The sequence below is a fragment of the Cololabis saira genome, chromosome 21 (assembly GCF_033807715.1).
Source record: "Cololabis saira isolate AMF1-May2022 chromosome 21, fColSai1.1, whole genome shotgun sequence".
NCBI lineage: Eukaryota > Metazoa > Chordata > Actinopteri > Beloniformes > Belonidae > Cololabis > Cololabis saira.
Window position 1 is genome coordinate 31,373,750 of NC_084607.1, and position 20,203 is coordinate 31,393,952.

At 39.3% G+C, this 20,203-nt stretch overlaps 1 protein-coding gene across 1 annotated transcript; it reads left to right on the plus strand.

The window, feature by feature from the left end:
* Nucleotides 1-1,208: 1,208 nt before the first annotated feature.
* On the plus strand, nt 1,209-19,784 carry cnn1b (calponin 1, basic, smooth muscle, b). The gene is made up of 7 exons (XM_061710937.1): nt 1,209-1,396; nt 7,456-7,577; nt 7,680-7,746; nt 8,745-8,882; nt 9,090-9,206; nt 9,372-9,518; nt 17,285-19,784. Exons 1-7 carry the CDS (start codon nt 1,337-1,339, stop codon nt 17,528-17,530), a joined length of 897 nt encoding a protein of 298 aa, XP_061566921.1. The 5' UTR covers nt 1,209-1,336; the 3' UTR covers nt 17,531-19,784.
* Nucleotides 19,785-20,203: the final 419 nt, after the last annotated feature.

The window sequence follows — 20,203 nt, forward strand, 5'->3', positions numbered from 1 at the left end:
TCAATCTGTGGAACAACATTGATAGTGAAATGAAACTGTGTAATACACTAAAAAATTTCAAAAATAAATAATTATAAATCATTGGCATAGCCACATTATGTAGATTTATTGCAAAATTATGGACAGAACTATGTGTGTATTATGTCTATGGAAGGATGCATGTATATGGATGTATGTATATGAATGCTTATGTATGTGTAGATGAGTGTATATGTATGTACATGTATGTATGTGTATACAGGTATAAATAAGTACATATATATGTATGTATGTATGCACAGCAATGTATATATAGGTGGGTTTGGTGTGTGTGGATGAATGTATGCACGTGTGTAAATATGAACATCTTGATGCTGTTAAGCTGAGATAGGCCAGTTTGAGCAACATTTCTTTTTCTTATTTATTTACTTTGTTTCTTTCTTTCTGTAATATACAGGACTGTCTCAGAAAATTTGAATATTGTGATTTTCTGTAATGCAATTACAAAAACTAAAATGTCATACATTCTGGATTCATTACAAATCAACTGAAATATTGCAAGCCTTTTATTATTTTAATATTGCTGATTATGGCTTACAGCTTAATACAACTCAAATATCCTATCTCAAAAAATTAGATTATTCGTGGAATCTTAATCTTAAACTGTAAGCCATAATCAGCAATATTAAAATAATAAAAGGCTTGCAATATTTCAGTTGAATTGTAATGAATCCAGAATGTATGACATGTTTTTTTTTATTGCATTACAGAAAATAAAGAACTTTATCACATATCTTGCACTATAGTGGGACATTGTGTTAAAAGGGTAGACAAAATAAGCTTTGGCTTCAGTCTACACCTTTTGATCCTTGCTTGATCTACATGCAAAAAAACTTTGTATTGACTACTGACTTCTACAACGTGACCAAATAAACACATCAAATCAAATATCAAATCAAATCAGAACGTCACGGTGACATCACGAGGGGAAAGAGGAATTTAATCCAAGCGAGAATCATCCCGGGAATCAGAGAAACTGGAGTGCAGATGGAAAAAGTGACAGCGTTTTCAGAGCAATGCCCGAGCGGTGACATCAGCCCCCCTCTGGCCCCGCCCCCACACGCGGGGAGGCCGCTCCTGATTGGTCGGCGCTCTCGACCAATCAGCGAGCACACACATGGGACGCGTTTATAAAGATTCAGAAAAGTGTTGGAAAGTTGTCCGAAAGTCTGATCAGCTGGTCCCAGGTCGACTTGGCTCCTGTATCTGAAGGTTTCTGCAGATACGAGACGTGCAGGATTTCCTCCTCTCCCCGGACATAAGCCGCTCCTCTGGCTTATTTACATACAGAAACAGAATGAGCACGCATTTCAGGAGCGGACCAGCCTTCGGACTCTCAGCTGAAGTCAAGAGTAAGGTATGTGATTTCACCAGGATTATTCTGGGGGGTTTTTTCATTTAGAACATGTAAAAAAAAAAACCAAGAAAAAAGGCAAGAAAACAAAAACAGGTGGGCATTCCACCACATAAAGAAAAAAAACCATCATCAAAACATATATTTCAAGTTACAGTAGTATACATTTATTTAATCCCACCCCCTTTCCACAACTAAACATAAATTATATGTCTGTTTTTTTATTTATACTATACACTAATTTGTATGAATATATATAATTTTTACAAAAATAACCTGTTTTAATACAAGTTGTAAGCTCTATCTTAAAAATAATATAACTATGATATAAATATAATACGTATATCTAAGTATATAAACATACAAAGACAACATGACAAAATACCAGCACACACAGCTGGTGATCTTTAAACACAGTCTTCACTTTTATACCTCAAATAAACCATTTATTTATATTTCTTCTTAAATTGTTTTATGTTTGTACCTTCTTTTAACTCCAAATTCAAACCATTCCACAGTTTAATTCCACAAACTGATACACAAAAACTTCTTTTTGTTGTACGCACGAATAAAGATTTGAATTCAACAAACAGTGTAGATCTGCCACCTCTGTGGTCTCATCAAACTGATTGGGAACCCACGTTCATGTCATTTTTAAGCCATGGCAAGAAGTAAGTATCCCCTTTAGCAAATATTTGGAGAAGAAAAATAGATCCTGAAGCAGATTCATGAATGCATGTGAAAGTGATGTGATTTAAAAATGATGCAGTAACTGGATGAAATGTCATCCCAGCCTGATGCCAGGAGGTACATTTGACAGGCAGCTCAGGTGACACGCCCCTGCCTCGTGGGAGGAGGTGATTATTTCAGAGCTAAAAAGTACAGCAGGTTTTAGTGGCCAAAATATTTCGTTTGATCATGAAGGGTCGGGACTTTTAGTTTTAGAAGAAGAAGGATGAGGCAGTTTGGGATGTATTGGAGCACTCGGTTGCTCTGCTTTTGGTTTATTCAAGTGTTGGGGCAATAAACATTCAAATTATTTAGGATGAGTCTAAACTGCTCCTGTTAATAGTTTAATATGCAATATAAAAATGCATCAGATTTCATCAAATGTGAGAAATGGAAGTATAATGGAAGAATATCAATCTGTGATGCAGCAAGCTGCCAAATAAACTTAATTTTGAAACGGTTAGGTGAATTTCTGACTGGGTGTACTTACTTTTCAATAGAGCTAGAAACCTCCAAAACTTAAATCTGTCCTATGATATTTAAAATCATCAAAATATCACCAGGTAGCCGTGTATTTTCCACTTTACTGTGTTCCCTCTGCCTCTGTTCTGACAAATCACGCTTAAATGAGTCGGAGCGGCTTATAGTTTGCATTTAGCAGCTTGTGATTGCTGCAGCGTGCAGATGACCGTCATCGCCATCATCATTATCCTCATTGTCCTGGAGGGATGTGACCCCCCCCGCCCCCCCTCTCCTCTGAATAGCTCCGGCTCTCAGCGGCTCTTTAATTTCCCTCCACTGCTCTCTGTGAAGCCTGCATTCCTGTCATTAATTCTGTCCAGCCGTCAGCAGCCTCCTCACCGCCGGGCCGGCTCAGACCTCCGTCCCTGTGACCCAGAACAGAGCAGAGCCGGCCCGGGCGTTAAGTGGAGGGGGAAATCAGATCTTTTAATTCAGTTGATGGGCTTCTTGGGTGATGCTGCGATGACATGAGCTGCAGAACACGGACTGGCAGGTACATCGGGATTATGATGGCCTTTTAAGGAGAGACCAGACTCTGGCTGGAACTTGAGGAAGTGTCCTTATTCCAAACAGTTTACACAAGAGTCAGGAATAACAAAACGCCGTCCTGACAGAACCCAGGTGGACAGGAGGGATATGAGGCTCGCAAAGACATGCTAATCACGTCTCCTCCTTCCACATTGCTGTAGGAGACTTTCTATTTCTTTGTTTATGTAGAAATGTCCACATATCTGATAAAAACAGCTCAGCATCTTCAAATATTTACACTCTTGGCTTGTTCCTTTTGTAGTTGTGGTCGTATCCAACGCTGCGAATAGTCTGAGATTCTGTCAGGGCATCCAGTCAATCCTTTTTAAAATAATTGCTCTTTTGCAAACATAACATTTCATTCATGCAACCCAAACAATGAATTGCTCAGTTTTCAGAGGGCTGAATGATATTTGCCTTACTTGGTCTGGTATGACCTGCCCAGGTGATTACGGTAGCCGGCGTTGGAGACCTGTCTGTGTCCTGATGTCAAACAGGGCTTTAACATTTACCGTCATCCCGCTGCTGCTTCTGCTGCTCGTGGCTAATCTTTGTGAAAACTTTTCCTCTGCAAAAAAACAACATTTTGTCATCTAAACAGCAGCTTGTTAGCCTGAAAACAACTGATTGCATTACATTTTCCTTTGAGTTTGTAGTTATGTGAATGAATAGAAACATAACAGCACTGAAATACTAACCTTATACAACTCGTAACCATTTAAATCGCTGTGAATACTGTGAAGAATTAGATAAAAAAACAACATGGGCCACAGGAATTCTGATTGTAGATCATTAGAAAAATATAATTTATCTTAAAAAAAAGCTTATCAAAATCTGATTTTCATCTAGAATGGCATCTGGACAGAAATATAAGCCCAGGCTGGAAAAAATGATGTTTTACCTGAATGTGAACTAGGTGATATTAGCTCGTATTCCTACAACTAACAACAGCAGATCACTATTCACGACCTAAAAATGCCGTTATACTCTGAACGTCATCTATGGGGCTCCATCTACTTTAATAATATTTAAACGACTGTATTTCTTTTCCCTTTAGCAAGGAATTGCTAAGATACTTTAAGGGTTCCTACTGATGAACTTTAACCTTGGCCTGGCATGACTGCTATTTTTTGATTGGTTATTTAAGTAAACGCTGGCAAACATTAAAAAACAGCTGAGGATATTTCTAATGCAATGTTAGATGTAAATATGTTAGCTTTTAGCAGTTTTCTATCATTTGCAGTTGTTGATCTTACCCTGATGGTGATTTTCTACACATCCTGGTATTTTTAAGCGCTTGTTTCACAGATGGGTGTTAAACAACTTTTGAGACTTTATTAGTGGCAGGTTTGATTGAGGATGATTATTATAATGTCTGGTTTTACGTGGAAGTAGCTGTAACTGTCAGGTTTGTTTCTTGAGTCACGGGCCATTGTTGTCTCCATACCGCAGCCATTCCTCTAAAGTACGTGCGTTATGCGCTAAAACCATCTTTTTAAACCCCAGAAAGCAGGTTCTGACAGTTTTGGTCCGTCCGGAGCAGATGTGGGCTTGCTTTCTGAAAGGCGAGCTCGCTGTAAAAGGGCAGATTCTGGGAAACCCGCGGGGAGAGGAGCAGGAGAGAATGAGAGAAAGTCTGCGAGAGGGAGAAATATGAGCCAAGTCAATAGGAGAGGCAGAGCAACACGGTCAGAGCAGAGGGAGGAGTGTTTGGGAAAGCTGTTTCTCCCAATTTTGGTGTGATGGACTGGAAGCCACACTATCCCTGCTGCTTTGAAATACTTGTTTGAGTTGGCTACTGATCCCAGACTGTGCAGACTTATCTGCAGAACTTTCAGGAAAAGGTTCTGTGTGTGTGTGTGTGTGCACGCGTGTGTGTGAAAGAAAGAGAGGGAGAGGGGAGGGGTTGAGGGTGGGGGTGCCTTAAACCCCATGCCAGAATTTAAAGTATTAGAGCAGTGTGTTTGTTAGGAAATACATGGAGAGGGAAGAAGGAGGCCAGTGGGGTTCTGCATGCAGGAATGTCCACAGGCCTTTTTCATTTTCATTTTTCTTCCTGTTCTTTTTATACACCTCATCTCAAAGCGCTTTTTATTAAACAGTAAGACTTTCACTTATGCTGTTCTATCTCTTATGAGAAAGAACAGAGAGTTATTTTAACCGAAATCTGAAAATAATAACGGGGGGAAAAAAACTGCGAGAGTGAATCACCCCGGACAGTTTCTCTGATTTAAGACATAAACAGTCCTTCTTCAGTCTGGCGAATATTTTCATGATCACTTTTGTTCATATTTTAAAATGCCACACTTTTCATGTGGAAGAGTAGTTGAATTTTCGTATTTATTTTTTTTTTAAATCTGAAAGAGAAAGCATCAGGAATTGAAATGAAAATCTAAGAACCTGAATGAACTCGCGGTAATTCATAACGTTTTTGCTGGACATCATAACAACAATGAGAGTGATGAAGTCGTAGTAGCGGAGGCCCCTGGTACCATCACAGGGAGGGAGGTCCTACAACACATGGTAAGGTACGGCCCAGGTCAAGGAGCAGCCTGGGGACACTCTTAATTCACCTCCTCTCATGAAAACAAAACCACAAAAAGAATTAAAGGGGACCTATTATGTAGGGCTGCACGATTAATCGTTAAAAAATCGCGATCTCGATTCATGCTTGAACGCAATCTAATTTCCAAATGACGACGATTTAAATTTTTTTTTTTTTTTTATGTTTATTGTTTTTATGTTCAATGTCAGCTGTTACAAAGTTGATGCCAGTCTTTTATCAGGCACCATCATATTTTTTGTAACGTTTACCTTTTGTATCGGCAGCTTCTTAATAGCAGCAAAAGGCAATGGGGGGTTCATCCCAGCCAGAGGAATAATTTGTTGCCTCAGAACTACAGGATCTGTTACAAGTCCCCTTTCTGAAAGGGTGTTCAACTCAGGGAGGAACAAATATTGTTCAAAATTGTTATTGTTTAAATTATTCAAAGGTTTGTGTAAAGAAGACAAGAGATGTTTATTGTTATTATATTTTTGTTCAGCTGTTGCAAAGTTAAGTGCAATAAATAAGTGCAATAAATTTTATATTGGAAAAAAATCGTGAGAAAATCGTGATCTCAATTCTAAGCAAAAAAATCGTGATTCTCATTTTGTCCAGAATCGTGCAGCCCTACTATTATGGCATCTAATCCCTATTTAAACAGGCCTTGAATGTCTTAAAAACAAGCTTTTGATTGTTTTTGCTAAATAAATTAGAAATTCAGCCTCTGATCCATGTCTTTATCTTCCCAGTCTCTAACCTCATTATCTATGCAGGATTCTGAGTGGGCGGGGCTATGATAATGAGGCTCTGTGCTGATTGGCTGCCTGAATGACGCAATACACCGCTACGGAAAAATGGCGGAAGCTCCAGCCGGCGGAGTTATTACACCGTGTCATAACTGCATGCGATGTGAGCGAGCGTCAGCGACAAAATCAATTCCATTGCTTTATTTTCTATTGGACTGTCCTAACTGGCCGCAGCGCTGCGCAGTGTTGCGTGCTGTTTTGAGCTGGCCGTTTTCCTGTCGCTCGCGTTGAAGGCCAGTTGAAAGCGCTGTAGGAAACGGTCACGGATGGAGAACAGCTGATCCAGTTAGTTGAAATGAGAAGTTATCTCTATGATTCCTCCTCATTTCACTACAAAAACCTCAATAAAGTGGCAGCTGCTGGAGGGAGATGGACAGAGAGCGTCCAATGTCACGCAGTGCTACAATAGTCGGACGCTCGTATGCAGTTACACGGTTTTATAGTTGTGGGCGTGGTTTGCATTTTGGTTACGTAATGAAAATGCGCAGAATCTTATTGGCTCGTAGATCCACATCACACTGGACGGCTCATCCGGGCAGCTGTACAGACACTGCAGAATTTGGTTGCTTTCCTCCTTCTCTGAGTTGGCAGGCTGAGGGGAGACCACTTTATATATGTTAAAGCAAGAAAAAATTAGATTTTCATAATAGGTCCCCTTTTAAGTAAAAAAAAAATAAATTTTAGAGCGAGGATGCCACTACAATAGTTGTTCCTGCTGGTTACAGCCTAGTGATGTCAGTACAAGTAACAGAAGTAAACTTAATATTAATGCCTTTTAAGAGGGGGAAAAAAGTGCAGTTTCACATAACTTGTATTACAATATTACCAAAATGTCCAGCTGTTTTTGTTTGTTTTGCTCTAAAACAACCGTGACAGAATCCTCAGGAGTCTGCTCGGGTATTAAAGCGCTGCCTCTTTGCTCTGGTCCTCAGCTGGCCGGCAAGTATGACCCGCAGAAGGAGGAGGAGCTGCGGCTGTGGATCGAGGACGTGACCGGCAAAAGGATGGGGGACAACTTCATGGAGAGTCTGAAAGATGGAGTCCACCTGTGCGAGTGAGTGGATATAGACACGGTGCTCTTGGCATAAAGACCAACGACGACCGGAAATCCTGCAAAAAAGCTTGTAACTTGAAATGACCCTCCCTGTGTTTGTAGACTCATCAACGTCCTTCAGCCAGGTTCAGTAAGGAAGATCAACCGCTCCACTCAAAACTGGCACAAGGTAACGCACTCTAGTGCCCTGAGAGTGTTTTTATACTGTACATGAACAGGCCCGGTCCACTGAGACCCATCTCAGAGTACAATGCTGCCTTTTCCGGGGGTCAGTAAATGCATCAGCATAGAGAACCACTGTATTCATCAGTTTTCCCATCGGTGAGGGGATCGTGTGAAGCATGTAAACTTTAAAGAATATCAAAAGACACCAGTTTAGCTAAAATCATATTAAAGATTTTTTTTTAAAAACAATCGTTAAAATACAAAATATTATAAATGAGGTAAAAATGACCTGAAAAGTAAAAACACAACCTTTGGGTCAACAGATTCGTATAGCATTGCTGACTTGATGTAACAGCACCCTCCGCTTTCTTGATTATATTATTGTATACAAATGAAAGAAATTCAAAATCTAACAAATTCTGTGGGTCATGAGTGGATCTGAACATTTAATTTGGTTTAAATTTCCCAAAGTGTGGTTTATTGCATATAAGGTAGTAACTATCACCAATTTCTTTTTCTTTTTTTTTCTTCTTCTTTTTTTCTTTCAATGTATACAGGACGGTCTCAGAAAATTAGAATATTGTGATATAGTTCTTTATTTTCTGTAATGCAATTTAAAAAAAAAAAAAAAAAAAAAAAAAAAAAAAAACTAAAATGTCATACATTCTGGATTCATTACGAATTGAACTGAAACTGAAATATTGCAAGCCTTTTATTATTTTAATATTGCTGAATTTTTTTGAGATAGGATATTTGAGTTTTCTTAAGCTGTAAGCCATGATCAGCAATATTAAAATAATAAAATGCTTGCAATATGTCAGTTGATTTGTAATGAATCCAGAATGTATGACATTTTTGTTTTTGTAATTGCATTACAGAAAATCACAATATTCAAATTTTCTGAGACAGTCCTATAACAATTTTTCTGTTAAAGCAAGACTCTACGTTTTGATGCATCCTGCAGACTAATTCCATTTCAATCATGCCTAATGTCTTCCTCAGCTGGAAAACATAGGGAATTTTGTCCATGCGCTCACGGAGTACGGCCTGAAGCTACACGACATCTTTGAGGCCAACGATCTATTTGAAAATGTCAACCACACTCAGGTCCAGAGCTCACTCATCACTCTAGCTGGAATGGTGAGGAGAGGTTTACACACACACACACACACACACACACACACACACACACACACACACACACACACACACACACACACACACACACACACACACACACACACACACAGTTAATCACCTGTGTGACTCCATTTTGAAGCTTGATCTCAGAAAAACACTGTTCAGTTATATTATTGCATGTCTGTCTCTGCTGCTTCTTTTTTTCAGGCCCAGTCTAAAGGTTTCCACTCTAAGTACGATTTAGGAGTAAAATATGCTGAGAAGCAGCAGCGACGCTTCGCTCCCGAGAAGCTCAGGGAAGGACGGAACGTCATCGGCCTGCAGGTCAGAAATACTAAACCTGTCATTTACGTCATGGGACTGTAGATAAAACGTCCCAGAAGATCTTTGTCCCAGCTGTGCTGATTTATGCAGATAGATGATAACAGAAAATGATCTTAAATGAAAACCCAGGTAAATCATTGAATGTACGTTCTGCTCTGTGTCTAGATGGGCACCAACAAGCTGGCCAGCCAGAAGGGCATGACCTCTTACGGAACACGACGTCACCTGTACGATGCCAAGATCTCCATGGACAACCCCATGGACCAGTCCACCATCAGCCTACAGATGGGCACCAACAAAGGAGCCAGCCAGGTGGAGAGCGTTATTATTTTATTCTAAATGCTGTGTTTGCTCACGTGTATTACATGGAGGCCAAAAAGAGGGGACCCTGCATACAATTTAAATGCAAACAAGGAAAACATATTAAACATTTAAGATTAGGCTCTGAAATTAGATGCACTTTTCAAAAAGATAGGAGATTTCAAATTGAAATGTTTCCTCATTTCTTTTGCTTAGTAATGCCAGTCAACTGTTCAGCAGTTTCAGGCCTTTACTGAGTAAATTAAACTCAGATTAAGCAGTAAACCTGTGTTTTTGGTTCGGAAAGGCACACAGGATGTTAATCACCATGGAAACATACTCTCTGCACTGCAAAAACTCAAAATCTTAACAAGAATATTTGTCTTATTTCTAGTTAAAATGTCTCATTTTTAGTAAAAAAAATTTCATTACATTTTGCTTGTAATGAGAAGATAAATCTTGTCCCACTGGCAGATTTTTCTACTTATTTCAAGTGAAAATTTACTTGAAACAGGTGAAAATTGTCAAATAACAAGTTATTTTTCTGGTAATAACTCTTGTTTTAAGTGTAATGAGATTTTTTGACTAGAAATGAGACATTTTAACTAGAAATAAGACAAATATTCCTGGTAAGATTTTGAGTTTTTGCAGTGTGATCTTAGCCTGGTAGGGGGTGGGTTTCGTTCAGGTTTGTGTGTTTGTTTTACTGAGCTCTACATTTTCTTTTTTCAAATTTCTAACATGGTTATACAGCGTTCTGCAGCCTGATATCGTAAAACCGCGGTGCTGCCGTAACAAATCTATGCATTTTTTCCACATTAGGGATGCAGAACAGGTCGGCAGGTCAACTGCTCACCAGTTGGTGCACAAACGTTGTCTTGTGCAGCCAACACCAGATTGGGGTTGAAGTTGAAATGAGAAGATTAATTAAGAAAAAGACTAGTTGTGTTCAAACTAAAAGGCATTTGATGTTCAAATGATCTTGTGAGGTTGCGCGTTCAGGGAACGTGGCTCCAGGAATTCCATCTGTAATGGATAGTCCTCTTTCCATACTGAGAGTCCTTCTAATTGACCTTTTGTCAGCCTTCTGATTGGTCCCTGACTGACCAATCAGAAAAATAATTCTCCGTTGCTACATCAGAATCTGATGTCAGAATATCCGGTTGGACAAAACAGCCGTCTCTCTCGTTCACATCAATGGAAAAAGCATAGCCTTGTATCGAAATTTAAATCACTGGATTATTTTTTTAAACTTTGTATTAATAAAAGAAACATTTTGTAGCACATTGCGCACAGTGTAGTGATGGTGCAGCGTATTTTTATCCCCAAACTGGCAGAAATCCGATCCGTACTGCAACAGGCTACAATTTATTTATCTTACAATGGTTACAGGGCCGAGACCGAACAGCTGACTGAACCACAGTGTTTACGTCCATGGTTTAAACATACAGCGGGAACGGTAATGTGATTTTTATCTGACTATATTTATATACGATGTTTATATCACTGTACAACACTGTACATTACGAGACGTTTCTTTATTATATTTTAACGTTACAGTCAGCTGTTCGGTCTCTCTCTACATCCCGTGTGTCTGTCCATTGAGCCGTTACGCCGAGAGCGCCCCCTGCAGGTTTGGAGCACTACCGGTTGTAGTGACCGGTTATAAAGCGTTTTTCTTTTGAAGATGGTTTCTTGTTTTATATCGTTTTGTGCTTTGCATCGTTTCTCTATTTGCAGCGCGTTTGATGATGCTGCATTTGTCTTTGTTTTTTGCAGCACGTTTTTTCATTTGCACCACGTTCCTCTTTTTGTACCTCGTTTTGAGTTTGTGAATTTGAATCGTTTCTGTACTTGAAGCCGTTTTCCTTAAAGGAGCATGAGGCAGGATGGAGGCAGGATTTATGAAAAAAATTTGTATACGCCTTAAGTTTTCTAGTAATAATGTCAGATGAAGCGTTCCAAACCAAAAAGAATGAGCCCTCTAGTGTATCTCTCCGTTGCCTGGAACAGGCTGTGTGCTGCAAAATGTGCTGCAATTCCGGGCCCGAATTTCCCGTGCTGTCCTGCGGATGTGACGTCACATGACGCTGCATGCACGTTCTCCCGTGCCGGCTTCGCTGTTGGCTGCAGTACCCCCGACGGCCGTCGTAGCGCTAATGAGTCTCATTTCTTATTCTTGCCTCAAGCTCCTTTAACTGAGATGCATTAGGCCATTGCAGTGCGTTTGGCCCTTGTCGGCCACCGTACTGATATAGATGAAACATAAGTCTGTCCCCGCCATGTAATATTGATTTTTCCATTTGACAAACACTCACTTTATTAGGCGTACTTGGTACAGCCTTCCTCATAAAGTGGCTGGTGAGTGTAGATGGCTTCCTTAACTTCTGTTTCAAACCATCCGTCTTCAAAAACGTCCAAAACGTGTTGAATTATGTTCCTCAGAAAAGTGTCCCTTATTCCTGGAGATGCAGATGGGCCACTAACTCTTGACCGGCTGAGCTGGCTCTCCCTCGTTTTGCATGATGCATTTGTGGAGCTGCTTAGGCCGCACAGTCCTGACCTCACTGGGCTGGGACCACGACACTGCTCACTTTCTGCTCGAGTGTTGTCCTGAGGGTGAAGCAGTTTTTAGTGTGGGTGGGTACGCTGAGGTCACATCTCTCTGAGACACTCCTGTCCTGGATGGTATGACAACATTTCTCTTGGAGAAAAAGAGACGCAAAAAGTGTTTTTAATCCTAAAAAGATGGCCCACATAAATGATGGAAGGATTGATGGTTTTCACATAAATTTAGGAAAAAAGCTACTCCAACGCACCTGTTTTGTCAAGTTTTTTTAGGTGTGCATCAGCCTCCAGATCTTTACTTTCACATAAATTTAACAATTTATATTATATATAATTCGAAACGCCCCAACAGTTAATCTGATTTCTTTTTTTTTTTTCATGTTTCTTTATTGGGTAGTCGATGTAATGCATATTACACAAAAAACATTTTTTAAAGGATTCGACAAATTACCCCGTTTTATATTTTACCACACACACACACACACACACAAAAAAGTAAAAGTAAAATAAAAAGACACCAAACTTAACATAACAAACCCCCCCAAAATACATAATTATAAAAAGGTCCCAAAGTAAGTACCAATTACCAATCAAACTCTGACTGAAGACAATAATAGGAAAAATAAAGTAATAAAATAAAATACAGGACACAGAAAACAACAACAAAAATAATAATAAAATAAAATGAAATTAAATAAATAGAAAATAATAAAAATTTAAATAAACAGACATAAGAGGAACCCTAAATAAACATAAAATAGAAATGGTTAGCAATATCATACTTCCCTATAATTGAATTAAATCAATTTAAATTAATCTTCCAAGGATGCCAAAGAATTAACAAGAGAAAGAATAGGTTCCCAAATATGAGAAAACTTATCAGAGCAACCCCTAATACCGTTAATACAGCTAATCTGATTTCTGGATGGAAGGTGAAATGTCTTCAAGACCAAAGTCCAGCTGCCTTGATCCAGGTCTTTGAGAGTTAACATAAAGTTAATTGAACTAATTCATAACTGTTTTTGTGGAGCCAAAGTTCCAAGCAGTGATCCCTACACATTCAATTCAATTAACATTATTTATATTGTACCAATCCATTAAAAAACAAATCCATCTCAGAAACGATAGCCAAGGTTAATTCAAGATTTATATACAGTCTAACTCTAAAAGAATTCCTTTCAGTTAAATACTGTCAGATCCAATTAAAGACGGCCCAAAAACTGTCATGTTAATCTCGTCACAACCCAGTTCAGTGCACACCAATTCATCATAATATCGTTTATCAATTCTGTTTTGTAAAACATCTTGCTTCAGAATACAAATGCAGTGCAGCCCGCGGGCCTGGAGATCTCAACCATTAAATATTGCTTTAGGCTTGTCGATTGTGTACAGATGCCTCCAGACTCTAAATATTTTAATGTCAGGTCCTGTAGATGGTCTGCAATGTTATAATGAATATATGAATCATTGCAATCTCTGCCCACCAAGTCCTTCAGACTGTTGAACCTTGTCCATGTTGTAAAAAGTTTGAAAAAAATCAAAATAAAACCATCCATCCAGGGCTGCACTGGGACAAAAAGTCATACTCTCACTCAGGCCACCCCTTTACTTACACTGCACACTTATGCTCACAATTGAGCAGGTGCTGCACACAAGCATGAATCCATGCACACACGTATGCATGAGTAATCATTATCTTTTATTTAATTGAAATTTAAACGTCATTAATACAAAACCCATCAGCCACCAGTACTTTTCTCCCCCCCAATTATCAAAAGGTTCAATACTACAGTCACAACAAGATCCAACAGCACAACTGTATTATTTTGTCTGTAAATTACTTAAATGCCAGATTACTCTAGTAAATTGCTGCTGATTATTTAGCTGATAATGATACAAAAAGTAAATAATAAAAAAAAATTAAAAAAAAACAATCAGTTTAGCTTTTGGTCTATAAAGTTGATCACTGTTCCCCAGAGTCCAAGAAGACATCCTCAAATCTCTTATTTTTGTACTAACCAACAGCCCACAATCCCAAGACATTACGTTTACTGCATAGACTACAGAAACCAGCAAATATTTATATTTAGGAAGCTGCAATCTGAGAATTTTAACTTTTTATTCTTGGAAAAAAAAAGACTCCAAAAACGATTGGTCGAGTCTAATATTTGTTGATTAATTCAATAGTAAATTACTCGTCGATTTAATCGTTATATTAATAACATAATCATATTTCATACATAATTCAAACTTAAACCAACAGCTTGTTTTTCTACTGTAGATTCCCTTGTATGTTCTTATGAGCTGCAACTGGGCTGAGATGACCCTGAAGGGGATAGAGTGTAAAAACTCCCCAAATATTTGTATTCTCAATCCATCCATCCATGTTCTTCTACTCATCCGTTACTTAGATGAACTGGACTGTCTTCCAGTTCATCTTTAAGCCTGATTTAAGGTTCTGGGTTACACCAACGCAGAGCCTACGCCATTGCCGTAACGCCGTCGTGAACCCTTCGGACTTCTCCATCACTCCATTTCGCCGCGGTGCAATACCCCCCCCAGAGCGCTAGGGGGTTGCATTCTTTTACGGAGAAAAGAAAAGGCGATTCATGCTCGAAAACCCTCCAATGTGGCTGAATTACAACAATTTTATTGTTATCGTCGTCACTAGTTGATTCTTTGTTTAGCTTCCGGTTTTTCCGGTCACAGTGAACAATGGCGACCGAGAGAGAACCGGTACGGAAATGCGTTGCTACCAAGCAAACCAATCACAGCCCTCTCGGTCTGCATTGGGTCTGCGTCGCCTCGACGCGTAGTTACATTTTTTGGGAGGTGCAGGTCAGACTACGGCGTAGGCTACGGAGAGACTCCCGCGTAGCCGCGTATCCTACGGCGTAGGCTCTGAATTGGTTTAACGTAGAACTATAATTCAGCCTTTATACCGACTGCACTGTCCTCCAGTTCATCTTCATAATTGAACTGTCCTCCAGTCCATCTTTATACCAAGCCGCTGCTCCTGATGGCCAGTCCAGACCTGCATCAAACTAACATGGTGTTTTTAACTAAACATGTCAGACATCTGGGCTGGACCATCTCACACTGCTCAGATGAATCAATAGTGTAGAGGTTGTTTCTTTTTTGACACTTTGTTCAGGACCAAAGACCAAAGGTCCGTACGGACTGTTGTCAGCAGCCCAGTGTGTGTGTGACTGCATGTGGCCGCTGCCCTTTTGTAAATGTCAGCATTAATGAAGAAGAGTATATTGAGATTTTAGCATTTCTTCCAGGGATGCCCATGTACTGTACGTATCTCTCAAAAGTGCAATGCCAAAGCACATTCTGCACACATTACAAAGGCATGGCTGAGGAGGAAGAGGGTACAGGTCCTGCACGGAGCTTCCTGCATTCCTGGCCTGTCCCCTGCAGAGCATGGGGACAATTTAGGGATGACACGATGACAGCATCTTAATTTTATACACTTGAGTCACGTTTGCAGGGAGAATGAGACAAAATATCAGCTAAAAAGCGTTATTGTTTGGCATATGCAACGCCAAGCTGCCTTGTACGGAAGAGTATTAGGGCCAGGCAGGAGAAAAATAAAAATAATATTTTAGAGGAGGAAGATTTTTTTTTCATTATGCACTTTGAGAAAAAAGTAGAAAATGTTGAGAATAATGTTGAAATGTTGAGGAAAAAAGGTGAAATTTCGACTTTATTCTTGAAATTTCAACATTAATCTTGACATTTCGACTTTTCTCTCAAAATTGTATTTCAACATTATTCTCGACATTTCTACTTTTTTCTCGAAGTGCACAATAAAAAAAATCTAAAATATTTTTTTTCGCCTGCATGGCCCTAATACTCTTCCGTAGCCTTGTACTGTAAGTTTTGTGAGAGGAAATGACAACTTTACAAAGTGATGAAAGCTTGACGGTCACAACAAATTATATGAAGTTAACAACAAGAACATGACACATTGCAGGCGGTTCCTACGGCTTTTTCTGATTGAGGCTGGTCGATAAATGTTGGCATGAAATCACACAAGCGCATCCGCGGCATGTTTGGTGTTTTGAATGAAGGGATAACTCCAGACAGGCCAAAAAAAACAACTACCAATGTTCATATTCATTATGTCTTTTTTATCTTTAAAAAAAATGATGCATTTTTATACTTGACTTTAAATTAAAGGGGACCTATTATGAAAAACATGTTTTTTCTTGCTTTAACATATATAAAGTGGTCTCCCCTCAGCCTGCCAACTCAGAGAAGGAGGAAAGCAACCAAATTCTGCAGTGTCTGTACAGCCGCCCGGATGATCCATCCAGTGTGATGTGACTTCTACGAGCCGTTCAGATCCTGATGATTTTCGTTACGTAACCAAAATGCAAACCACGCCCACAACTGTAAAACCGTGTAACTGCATGCGAGAGTCCGACTATCGCGTAGCACTGCGTGACATCAGACGCTCTCTGCTCATCTCCCTCCAGCAGCTGCCACTTTATTGAGGTTTTTGTAGTGAAATGAGGAGGAATCATAGAGATAACTTCTCATTTCAACTAACTGGATCAGCCGTTCCTCATCCATGACCGTTTCCTACAGCGCTTTCAACCGGCTTTCAACGCGAGCGACAAGAAAATAGAAGCAGGGCGTCCGACAAATGTTCAGCTCAAAACGGTGCAGCGCTGCGTCGCTGAGGCCAGTTAGGACAGTCCAATAGAAAATAAAGCAATGGAATTGATTTTTTTCACAACGCTCGCTCGCATCGCATGCATGACACAGTGTAAAGCCTGAATTATGGTTCTGCGTTAAATCGGCGGTGCGTGTCGCCGCGTAGCCTACGCCGTAGGCTCTGCGTTGGTGTAACGCAGAACCATAAATCAGCCTTAACTCTGCCGGCCGGAGCTTCCGCCATTTTTTCGTAGCGGTGTATCGCATCATTCAGGCAGCCAATCAGCACAGAGCCTCATTATCATAGCCCCGCCCACTCAGAATCCTGCATAGATAATGAGGTTAGAGAATGGGAAGATAAAGACATGGATCAGAGGCTGAATTTCTCATTTATTTAGCAAAAACAACCAAAAGCTTGTTTTTAAGACATTCAAAGCCTGTTTAAAATAGGGATTAGATGCCATAATAGGTCCCCTTTAAGAAGCTGTATGAAACAGCAGTTTTGCAGAGACGTCTTTTCAGCTTGCTCTTTGCCCCCCCAGGCGGGAATGACGGCTCCAGGGACCAGGAGACACATATTTGACAAGAAGCTGAACCTGGAGACCTGCGACACCAGCACCATTTCTCTGCAGATGGGCACCAACAAAGTGGCGTCCCAACAAGGCATGACCACCTACGGCCTGCCCCGCCAGGTTTACGACAACAAGTACTGCCCCAACCCCACCGAAGGCTTTTACGACAACGGGAGCGAGCTGGAGTTTGACGGCTACAACCAGTACTCCGACTGAGGAGTCCACGGACCGCCTCGTCCCCACATCCCTCCCTTTGTGCTTTAACGTCAGACAACCAACCACAACTGTCTTTGTGATGAGCAAACCTTCCAGACTGTTATTTAACTCAGATTGACGTCATTGTCGTCTTCATACCCTGTCTTTTCTAAACATGTTTTTATCCTTAAGAATTTATTTGCCTTTCCATGACTAAAAGGAAAAAAAAAAATAGGTGTTTACACTGACCTTGTCAAAAGATGTCATTCTGTAGCCCATTTCTATCGCCCTGGTTAGTGTTATTACAGCTAGAATAAACCCAAACAACACTCACAAGTTGATTTATTGACCTTGCTATTTATAGATTTTTTTTTTTCTACAGCTTTTTTTACTTGCAATTTGAGATTTTTTAGCTCTTTATAGTTGTAACGTCACATTCTTGCCCTTCCAAACCAGTTTTGAGACTGATGAAGCAGTACCTGAACATCCCTAGGGAGGAAACGGGAGACAGTGTTGGTGCTGTTGAACTTTGGCCGGTTGGAACAGAGCCCACGTCCACATTAGAGCTCTGAAGAATCTGTTCCAGCTTTGGGATGAACACGGGAGCTCCAGATCCAGACGGACCAGTGTGCTGAGTGCAGGAGGACTTTGCTTTGTGCAGATACTGCTTCGTTTTGAGCGCATGCGCTGACAGTTAAGTTAACAAGCCTGGAAAGTTACTCTGCATGCCATTTTACGGGGTTAATTAATGCAGTCTGTTTGCAGCACTTATAAATATTTGGTTTTTGAGAGAGTATTTTGTTATCGTAGAGGCTTCTGTGACATGGATTCCCCTGCTTTTTATAAAAGGAGCATTCATGTATGTAGGCGTTTGAAGTTTGGTAAAGTTATTAACCAGGAGTTTTTTGTATCGCACGCATGCCTTCCATCCTTTCAGGTTTCCTTTTGCATTATGCCGTAGTAGTAAATCTTTTAGTGTTATTGCTCTATTTGCACTTTAGCTGGCTTCACCTTGTGTGCAGAAAACAGTGGTGTTATGTACCAAAGTGCATTTATTCAGATACTGTTCTTTACTCTAAATTTGAGGTAGCTAGACTTGATTATTTAATACCAATTTATACCTCTACTGTACTACAATTTGAGTGGTAATACTGTCCTTTTTTTTTTTTTTAACTTAATGCAATTGCCAGTTACTACGACGGAGTATTAGGGCCAAACTAAGAAAAAAAATAATAAATTACGAAAATAAAGTCATAATAATATGAGAATAAAGTCCTAAAATTACGAGAATAAAGTCGTAATATTACGAGAATAAAGTCGTAATATTTTGAGAATAAAGTCATAATATTAAATATATTATAAATATATAAATATAACTTCACAAGATGCTCAATATTCAACATTTTAACACAATCTTCCTGTTAGAGTTCTCAATTACCACTTTATTCTTGTAATATTACAACTTTATTCTCGTAATATTACGACTTTATTCTTGTAATATTATGACTTTATTCTCGTAATATTACGACTTTATTCTTGTAATATTACGACTTTATTCTCGTAATATTACGACTTTATTCTATTACGACTTTATTCTCGCAACATTATGACTTTATTCTCGTAATCTTACGACTTTATTCTCATTATATTATGACTTTATTCTCGTAATTTCCCATTTTTTTTTTGTCTTAGTTTGGCCCTAATACTCCGTCGTAAGTTACAGTATAGTTAGAGTTAAATTTCCCTCTGACGCTCACTGTGTTTACACACTGTAGAACTTCTTCTTGCGTAAAGTGTCCAAGTACTAATACTGTACACCCACCGAATGTCTTGAATGTAACGTCATTCTTATGTTGGAGGTGCCACTCGCTACCACTAATTGCACAGCTTTTTAATCTCAAGCAGAAAAGGTGCTTTCACTTTCATGCTTTGAATGCCGTTTAGGCAAAATAAAACAGCCATAATTTAGGACTTGTAGAAGAGTGCCATCTAGTGTCGCTCTCTTGACTTTTATAGAGAGAATTTTAACTGCATTGTGCATCCAATTCCCTACATTTACTCAGCCAAAAATAGCATCGTAGACTTGTTTTTAACTGTTTAATAATTTATCAATCACTTAACCCAATAACCAGAATGGCACTGATGTTGACTAAATATAAAGGAGTATTTCACCTGATTGTTTTGGTGTATGTTTCAACATCTTTACTAACCTTTTTTCCCCTTTTGCCCCTTTCACCAAACATGTCATATGTGCAATAAAAACACTTCAAAATGATGATTGTGATTTGTTTTTTTTGTAGTTTTTTTTCCCCTTACAAGTGTCAGCATCCCAAGGTACAGAAATGTGAGGCACCTAAGTAGAGATGGGAATTACATAGTTGTGGTTTTTTTTTCTTTGTTTTTTTTAAAACAAATTCCAGCTGTACAAATATATATTTACTGGTTTCCATTTGACAACAAAAGGTTTTCAGTGCATCTGTAACAAGACTGTAACTAAACAAGGAATTAAAGGTCACAACAGTAATTTTGTGTTTTTAAATTACACTCAATTTACAGTTGCAAATAAAAAAAGGATGTTCTCTAATCTTCAAACCATCAAAGAGCAGATTGTTTAAAACAAGTGGAAAATATGTGTTATATTTTAAAGTCAATTACTGCGTGTGACCATTTCGACCCTCCGGCCCTTTCATAAAT

Coding starts and splice junctions, on each gene's coding strand:
- cnn1b (XM_061710937.1), top strand. CDS start 1,337: ATGAGCACGCATTTCAGGAGCGGACCAGCCTTCGGACTCTCAGCTGAA. Junction 7,578..7,679: donor GATGGAGTCCACCTGTGCGA/GTGAGTGGATAT, acceptor CTGTGTTTGTAG/ACTCATCAACGTCCTTCAGC. Junction 9,207..9,371: donor GGAACGTCATCGGCCTGCAG/GTCAGAAATACT, acceptor CTCTGTGTCTAG/ATGGGCACCAACAAGCTGGC.